Source organism: Silurus aristotelis (genome assembly GCF_946808225.1).
Source record: "Silurus aristotelis genome assembly, chromosome: 2".
Lineage (NCBI taxonomy): Eukaryota > Metazoa > Chordata > Actinopteri > Siluriformes > Siluridae > Silurus > Silurus aristotelis.
Window position 1 is genome coordinate 4,467,132 of NC_139575.1, and position 9,764 is coordinate 4,476,895.

The window sequence follows — 9,764 nt, forward strand, 5'->3', positions numbered from 1 at the left end:
TTTTGTGTAAGCACCATTCATATCTAGCACTGCTCAATAACTGACCATAAAGGCTGAATGTTGAGTTATTTTTAGAGGACAGTAAATTTGTACTGTTGTACAAACTGCACATTGACTACGGTCGAAACTCAGAACCCATTTCTGAGCGCACACTCTAAATAAAGTTGATTCGAATATTTTTCTCGACACACTAAAATATATCCAAGATTCATTTCTATAGTATTGTCCCTTAAGAACATATACTACAATGGCTGCTGAAATTTGAGGGGGTGTACTCACTTTTGTGAGATACTGTATGTTCCTTTTGTTTCTACGTAACAAACTCAGTCATGTAACTGTATGAAGATCTACTCTGACCAAACAAATATATAAATGTCCAGATGTTCCACCCTATTTTCATTGTAAGTGGTTATGAAGTCAATAGAATTTTTATTCTTTTCTCAGTACATGTAAAAGTGCTGTAATTCTTCTCTGCTGTAAACACACATGATACTGTTATGGATAAATAATAGGTAAAAAAAATAAAAATAAAATAATGATTTTAACAAGTGTGTTGATGTTGGGTAAAAGCAGCCCAGCGTCTTTAATGAATTAAAGTGTAAACAGCGACAACCAAAGAAGTATATAACTTTATTTATAGAATTCAACATTATTGCTGATCTACTGCAAAATCCACAGTAATCACAAATGAATGGAAATCATTGAATGCTGTTATACATGTATATACACAAGTACACATAGACCCTGTTGCATTTGTTTTACAAATTCAGCTTGAAGTCAGTCGTTAGAATCGGATCGTCGTTTATATTTACATCCCTGATCATGAACATCAATAATAAATCTATTGCACTCTATCAGGAACAAAAGTACAGGTAGTCCCAGAGTTACGATAGAGATGCGTTACAATGACCCCATCTCCTGGGTAGGTGTCTTAAAGAATGGTGATCAGTATGGGGAAGTGTACTGTAATTTCTTATTAATTTAAATTACATTATATAACTTGGCAGAACAGAGCACTTTTCAGTACCGTATTGGATAAATTATACTAGAACTGAAACGATTCCTCGAACAACTCAAGTAATTAGAATACAAAACTGCATCGGAGCAATTTATTTGCCTCAATGCTTCATTTAAGTCCATTTAACTCCACATGGCGCACTGTGTTTCCCCACGGACCGTTATTACTGACGCACCACTCACTAAACTCTGGAGCGCTCTGGACAGGCAAACACAAGATGCTGCAGAATGAAAAATGGACAGTGCAGTACAGTGCAGGACAGTACAGTCCATTTACCCTTTTAAAAATCATTTGAAAATAATTTTTATATATATTTTTTATTTACATATTTGTATTAGCATTTTGATGTAACATGGCAATTAAATGGGTTTAGTTTTCACAGATATTCTTGTGTGCAATTTCAGCAATAAAAATTTAATTTTTCTAAAAAAAGGAGAGAGCCATCGTATTTTTTCTTGTATATTTAATATAGTTGTTTAATGAAGAAAAAGTACTTATTACTCGATTAATTGATGAAATAATCAGTAGAATACTTGATTACTAAAAGACTATAAATGATACAGAATATTATATGTACGTGGCAGTGGGCACATGGACGAGCGCTGGTTCGCCAGTGGAGGGTGGAACATACACTGCTACGGTTGCCTGCCACTCGAAACTATATATTTGTACAAATTTGTTATATCCCTATCAAACCATCGTAATGCGGGGACCATCTGTACTAGATGTAGATCTATTACACAGACGCAGGTTTGTAAAATCATGTAAATAAATGCTACGCATCTCACGGTATATAATGCCAGTGTTAGAAGAATTCCTCCACATGAAAATCCTTTCATGCATGCCCTGGTTTATGAAATTATTGCCATCTGATCTGTGGCTATGGTTAATTAGACATCGCCCTGTGTTTTTCTCTCTGAGCTCGCTGTGCTTTGGAACATGTGCTTCTTATTATCGCTGTACAGAAGAAACTGTTGACATGCAATGTGAGATGATATTCCCACCTTGTTCTCCACACCTCACACACACACTCTCACACTCTCACACTCTTACACACACACACACACACACACACACACACACACACACACACACACACACACACACCACACAGCGCAGGTTGTCACTCACGGACTGCGTCCATTAGGCAGCGGTCAGTAGCATCGCTGCAGGTTGCCCTGTGCTTGCGGCGATTCCTCTGCTTTATTTGGGCCACGGTGTGCTGCGTGTTGTTGTTTCTGTTATGCAGCTTGCGTAGACGTGTGTGCAGGACTTTGCGCAGTTTCTGCCGTGTGAACGCGTACAGCAGCGGATGAAGCACCACTGTCCAGTAAGCAAGCACTAGGAAACAGACCCTGAGGCGCTCCAGCCAATCAGAGGGTCCGATGGCCAGATGTAAAAAAGGTGTAATAGACAGAGGAGCCCAGCACAGGAGGAACGAGAGGACAATTATGACGGACATGCGGAAGACACGTTTTTGACGTTCCCTTCGGTCTCGGTGGCGTCTGACAGCTCGCCGAAGAGCCAAGATGGCTGACACCGAGGCCCCCACACCAACACTGGGTGGAGCAGGAGTAGCTGTGGGACCCAATGGAGTGGTGGATATTGCTGGACTGGGATTAAGTGGCAAGACTGTTGATGAGGCAGTGTGTTTAAGAGGTGTGGTTATGGTGGAGGGACCTGGGTTTGTAGGTAGGGGGTTGGTGGATGTGGCGGGGCTGGGGTTTGGTGGTAGGGTAATGGTGGATATAGAGGGGCTGGAGTTTGGAGGTAAGGGTATGGTGGATTTTAAGGAACTGGAGTTTGGAGGTAGTGTTATAGTGGATACCACTGGGACATGGCTTAAAATGATAGTTGAGGTGGAAGTAGATGGACTGCAATTTGGAGACACAAATATGGTGGATATAGTCGGCATAGGGTTCAAAGAGAGAGATATACTGGATATTGTGGGGTTGCAGTTTATATGGGTGGTTATGGGGGATGTATGGGGGTTAGAGTTTTGGTAGTTGGTTGTGGTCGATTCTGCTAAGTTATGGTTTAGAGGAAAGGATATGGTGGATGTATTGGGGTTAGGGTTTAGGTGTGTGATTATGCTGGATGTGTTTAAGGTATGTTTTTGATGAGTGGTTATTGTGGATATGTTAGGGTATAGATGGGTGTTGAAGGTGGAAGCATTTGGATTCTGGTTTAGAGTTGTGGTTGAGGTGGATAGTCTTGACCTAGGATTCAAAGGTGTTGCTCCGGATGATAAGCCTACATTTGAGGTCAGTGAAAAGGGTGTGGTTGCAGTGGATGTGGTTGGGGTTGGACTCAGTGGAGTGTTCACTGATGGAGTGTTAGTCTCTGTGTTCATAGTCACTGTGGTTATGGTGTCTGAGGCCACAAGAGGTCCAGTGGAAAGTGGAGGAGGGGAGGCAGATACAGTCTTTGCTATGTGATCTGGTGACCTTGCAGACCTATTGCGACACTGCCAGGGGCGCTGGACAAGTTGCGTGGTGCCTTTTTGCACTCTTGCTGGATGTCCGATGCGAATGCGCAGGGCCCTCATGATGCGTGAGTAAGTAAACAGCATTACAGCCAGTGAGCACAAAAAGATAGGAGCCTGCAAAAAAAGATGAGCTTGCAGGGTCCCTACCAGTTGGGAACACAACAAAGTGCTATTTGAGTAAACAGGTGCTCCATCAGTTGTCTCAGCACCAAGCCCTGCCTCCACAAATGGCAAGACTGGCAAGGTTAAAGATACTACCCACACTCCAGCTAGCAAAAACGCCGCTCTCCTTGGGGTGAGCAGACGATTGGCAGGACGGACACTGATATCATAGCGATCGAGGCTAATGAGCAGAAGGTTCAGTGCAGTTCCTACACTGGCGAATGTGGCTGCTGATTCATGGAGACAGCAGAGCAGGACGTGATGAGGGCTGGAGGTTCCACCCAGAAGGAGGAGAATCGCAGTGATGGGCAGGCAGAGCAGACAGAGCAGCAGGTCAAGCGTGTGCAGGCTGAGAGTTACAGCATGGCTGACCGACTCGAGAAGGTTGCAGTGGCCACAGTACAACACCAACACCGTCAGGTTCCCGCCCACACCGAGCAGAAACTCCAGAAACAGCACAGCACTCACTGTGGCCCGGAAGCCGAGCCACTCCTCCTCGGGCTCAACAAGCCCCAAACCCACACCGTCATTAGACTGTATAAGTGTGAGTTTGGGGCTCTCAGAAAAGCTGCCATCTGTCTCCATGGAAACAATCATGCACTGTCAAACTCATTGCAAGCCACACCCATCTGTCACGCTTGACCCCCTCATATCATTGAGTGATTGACAGGCCTGGGAAAAAAAGAGAGAGAAAATGATAGCTATTATAACATGATTTCAAGGAACATCAACTGTGGTCGCTGAAAGTGTGACATTGTCGTTAATGAAGCTTTTCTTGCGTGGATGTTATGGTGCGTGAGTTTATTAAAACCCGGAATAATAATGAACGTCACTACAGTCATAAATGTCAAAGATTCTCGGTTATTTGTAACAGATAATTAACCATGAACCCGATGACCATATTTTTTTTTTTGTGATATAGAAAAATATGCTCTATTAAGTATTAACATAAAACTAAAACAAAAAAATGAAAGAATAAAAAAAAAAAAAAAAAAAAAGGTTTTTGTGCATGTGGGTGCTTTATTATTTATAAAAAAATTAAATAAAAAATTAATTTTATATTTTTTACTTTTAACATAATTCTTGAATAGAAAATTCTATTGTATATATAAAATTATATACGTAGCTCATAGATGTAGTAGCTCAGTGGTTAAAGCTTTGGACTCTGAAATCGGAAGGTCACAAGTTCAAATCCAAGCACCACCAAGCTGCCACAGCTGGGCCCTTGAGCAAGGCCCTTAACCCTGTATAAGGGAGTCTGCCATGGCATGAATGTGAATGTGACTGCACCCCAGGCCTCCTCACCTCACCTTTATCACTACCTGACTTTACCAACACCCTTGTAGCTAAATGAATCTCACAAAAATCTCCACAAAATCTAATGGAACATCTTCCCAGAAGAGTGAAGGTTGGTTAATATAACAGTAAAAGGGGGACTCAATGTGGAATGGGATGTTCATAAAGCACATACCAGTTGTATGGTCACGTGAACAAACACAGTCCCCATACAGGCCATGAGTTAAAATCCCAGCTACACCAAACTGCTGGGCCCCTGAGCAAGGCCCTTAAGCCCATAGCTGCTGAGTTGAGTGAATGAGATAAATATAAGACGCTCTGGATAAAGGCCTCTGCCAAATGGCGTAAACGTAAACACACAATTGGGAGGATGGATCACCAGTAGGAGCAGCGTTCAATTCGATTCGACAATAAAGTATTGATTTGGCATTGATAATGATATAAATCTTTTTGAAGCAGTTATACAAAACCTCTTGATGACCAGGGCATCTGTTTTATCAGGTCTCTATGATGCCACCAAAAAAAAGTCATTCTGAATTCACTTCAGAGCCATGCAGGTTTCTAGTAATCATATTGATTTGCATTTGATCCTAGCACGAAGATCACTGAAACGATATAGCAGTTTCAACGACAGTCCTGGGGACAGGAAGCATCTTGGGAGCAGGAATCATGCGAGAACATTACGGGTTTTAAAACCACAGCGGTTCACGGCACCATTCCGAAAACGACTCCTTAAACAAATAAATAAATAAATAAATAAATAAGTTTGACTGGGGGCTGATCCCATTTCTATGATGGCTGTTACTATGGCAACTGGTCTGCAGGTTTAACCGTGCAATCGAAAGAAATGTAAAAAAAAAAAAAAAGGAAAAGATAGAAAGCAAAAAAAAAAGCAATAAAAAAGAGCCCATCTGCATGTCCCTGAGTGTGAGTTTTATTGTGGGAGAAACGGAAACAGATCAGAACTTCACAACAGTTGGCACTCGTGTATATATATGTTGTATTTTTACATTTTTAATCTGCAGTTCAGGGGATAATGTCAACCTGTTCTACAGATGGCAAAAAAAAACATGATGGATGGCTGTCAGATGTGAGAAACTGTCAGCGAATTGGGCAGGAGCTGCTGAGAAACAGAAGGTGCAGGAAGCATGCTGAGTTGTAAATTCACAGGAGGCATATGTTTACATCTCCATCTCTCCATCCATCATCTTTTCCTTCCTTCCATGCTATCCTGCACAACTCGGTCCTCTCTCATCATTTCTCAATACGCTACAGGATGTTAGATCTGTTTTTTTCTCCCCTCTTTCTGGACAATTGCTTGCAGAGGATCTCACAGTGCTAAAGGAAGAAACACTCGGAGAAATCAGGGTTTCATCCTAAAACCGCACATTGCTCAATATGTGGTGTGGCTAAAAATAATGATATCGTAGATGTGCTGAAAATATGATATAGTTTGGTAGTGTCCCAAGTGTCCGTGACTCAGAGGAGGATTATCTGCTTACGTTTTCTGAATAAGTCGGAGAGGTTCTGAGAACAAGGATGAAGTCTTTCATTCATATGCTGGTAAATAACATGTATGTAATGTTCAGAGAGAATCAGAATCACATGTATTTGTAGCCTCACGTCTTTTGTGCCAAAACGCGAATGAGATTTTTTTTTTTTTACATCTATGGGATTTGTAGGACGCTGTTCTCCACAACATACAAAGATTTCATTTATACATCTGAGCAAAACAGAGGTTGATTTCCTTGTTCAGGGGCCCAGCAGTGGCAGCTTGGAGGTGTTGGGATATGCACTTACAAGGTTCTGGTCAGAAGCCAAAGTTCTAACCGCTGAGCTACAGCTTCCCTGGGACACCACATGATGCCTCAAAAAAATACGATACCAATTATAGGAATTATTCAGAATAACCAATGTTATTAATTACCTTGTGAACATTTTTTCATCTATCATCATCTATAAACTCCTTCAAAGCATCTGTGGATTTTTTTTCAAGAAAAAAAGAACCTGGTCAAATGAGACCAAATTCAGATTTTTCATTCATTCCTTCCTAAAATTTTTCCTGGTCCACAATCCAGAGTTATGAAATCTAGGAACACCAGGCGTGAAGTGGGAATACACACACACACACATAATTACACACTCATTCATGTAGCAGGTCCTCCTGCCAGGATGTCCCTAGATGATGTGAGGAACCTGAAGGAAAACCCACACGGCTAATTCCGTGCTAATTCCAGCACGGAAATTTTTACTCCGAACTGTGGCTGGTGTTTTTGTGTTAGAGCACTTTTAAACATACTCTATGACGGCTCTCTGATTTAACCTCGTCAGAATATCAGCCAAAAGTTTCCTCAAAACACACAAAAACAAGAGCAGGTCACTCCTAATGGAGTATATTACATGCTTGAGAGGGGAATTAGGGTATGAATATGCATGATGGTCCTGATGCTACTGCTGCTGATGATAATGATGATGATGATGATGATGATGATGATGATGATGGTGATAACGATGCATGATTACGAAAGCCAACTTTGCATTCGTTTAAAAACAAAATAATTACATGGGAAAAATGAGTCGGTAAATAATAAAAATCTAGGGCACAAACAACAAAGAGGAGTGAGAGAAGGAGAAGAAGTATTGGCACTCTGTACCGGGACTCAGATTCATGCAGTCTATAGATACATTAAAACTAATCCTCTGCTTTTCCTCCAGTCCTGCAGCTCCACAGGCACCATCACCATGAGGTTCTGATCCAGCAGTCCACACAGCTGTGCTGTCTTTATCATGATGCAAATGCACATAAATCTCTTTATATTTACATACACACATATACATTGCTACTCACCTCGTCCCGCGTGCAAGTAGTCGCGTGGTCACGCGCCAGGGTCTCTCTCTCTCTCTCTCTCTCTCTCTCTCTCTCTCTCTCTCTCTCTCTCTCTCTCTCTCTCTCTCTTTCTTTTTTTTTTTACCCCAACCCCCTGCCCCATGCACGCGCGGCTGGGTTTTTACATGGCACTGCGGCGCGCCGGCGCTCCTCCTCGCGCCCGCTCTGCGCTCCAGCCCGTCCGCGCGCGCGTGACGTGACGTGACGCGAAGCCCTCGTGTCACGATCTCGCGCATCACGTCGCGCGAGCTACACCAGCCGGGGCACTTACGCCCCACGGCACGGGAGGCGCGCGCGTGCATGCGTCCGCGTTTGCGCGCGCTCCGTGTGGGTTTATTTGTTTGTTCGAATGGTTTGTTTGATTGTTTCATTTAAATACATAACTGGGGTTGCAAGTACCCCCACTGTCGATTAGGCACGCGCAAGACACAAACACACACACGCGCGCGCTAGTCAATGCGCAAAGCCAATTAGCGCACGCGCAACGCACGCTTTTTATAATAACTGAACAAAAAATAAACCTTAGTGGCAATTCAAAGTCACCACGACATCCTTGTATGTTTTTTTTTTATTTTTTTATTTTTTTTGGAGGTAGGAGGAAACCACGGTGGATTAAATATGGATAAAAACACAGAAAAACAAACAAACGTAAACATCAGTTATAGTAAAAGGATTTTGGAGGAAACCAAAGAACCTGGATAAAAAAAAAACAGTAACACAAGAGGAAAAAACCTGCAAAACAAACCGAATATCCCAAACACTCTTACACACACTCTTACACACTCACATCTCATGTTCCTGGGAACAATTCAAATGGAACATCATACTAGCATGCTTTTACTGGAGGTAGAAGGAAACCAGAGAACACCGGCAAATAGGACTCTATAAATGAAACCCTGCACAGTGTGATTCAGTTTCTGCTTTAAGAAGCACAGTCTAATGAATAATTGCTGTTGTATGGGGAAAGCCATGAAGATCAAGATTATTGAGAAGATGCACTCAGCTTCTAGAACCTCTATAAGAATGTCAAAAGAAGAAAGGAATGGAGATAATCTCCAAATTACCAATTCAAGCTGTTCATTTCACACTCATCAGCTGACTTTTCCAGCCATGTGAGGTTCTTCCACAAAGTTCGAGGAACAATGGATATTTTGCATGTGGTTGCATTGAATTTTCCCTTCATTTAAACTAGAAGATCCAAACCTGTTCAAGCAGGATAATGCACAAAGCCAGCTCCATAAGGATCTGCTTTGCATGGGCTGGAAGTGTGTGTGGAAGTTCTCCTGCTGTAGAGCTCTAACCCTACTGAACACCTTTGGAATGAATGTGAACACTGAGTGCACCCCAGGCCTCCTCACCTTCTCACCTACATCAATACCTGACTTTACTAACAACCTTGTGGCTGAATGAGCATAAATCTTCACATGATCCAGTGGAACATCTTCCCAGAAGAGTGGAGGATATTATAAGAGAAAATGGGAAATCGGATGTTAAAAAAAAAGCACATATGAATCTTCTGGCCTCCACCACCATCTCATCACTGCTTTGTTTCCTACTGTCTTTACTTGTGTGGTGTTTGGTTTCCTGGTTTGTCTGGTTCCTCACCATGGAATCAAATCACACACAAAAGACACGGACGCATCGGATCGAGGGTTAGTTAGAAGAATGGCTGAAGTATTCCTTTAACTTTCTGTCCTACATTTCCCAGACAATTCTCCCAGGCAGTTCAAAGTTATTTTAATACAACAGAGAAACGACAGACGTCCACGATGACTCCATTTCCGAGGTACGATCATTTGAACAGGCGAAAAACATGCAACAGCGATACGGAAAAAGTCAGTCAGTGGAACCAAAGCAGACACGACAATGACAAAAACACTGGGGGAAAAAAAACGTGAGAGTGAAATGCGAAG

At 42.3% G+C, this 9,764-nt stretch overlaps 1 protein-coding gene across 1 annotated transcript; it reads right to left on the reverse strand.

Annotated features, from left to right (window-relative positions):
* Nucleotides 1–615: 615 nt before the first annotated feature.
* Nucleotides 616–7,998, reverse strand: LOC310718365 (G-protein coupled receptor 22). The gene is made up of 2 exons (XM_083527135.1): nucleotides 7,813–7,998; nucleotides 616–4,340 (listed from the first exon to the last, which is right to left on the reverse strand). The coding sequence occupies exon 2, from the start codon at nucleotides 4,263–4,265 to the stop codon at nucleotides 2,142–2,144; it is 2,124 nt and encodes a 707-aa protein (XP_083383261.1). The 5' UTR covers nucleotides 4,266–4,340; nucleotides 7,813–7,998; the 3' UTR covers nucleotides 616–2,141.
* Between the last annotated feature and the right edge of the window lie 1,766 nt (nucleotides 7,999–9,764).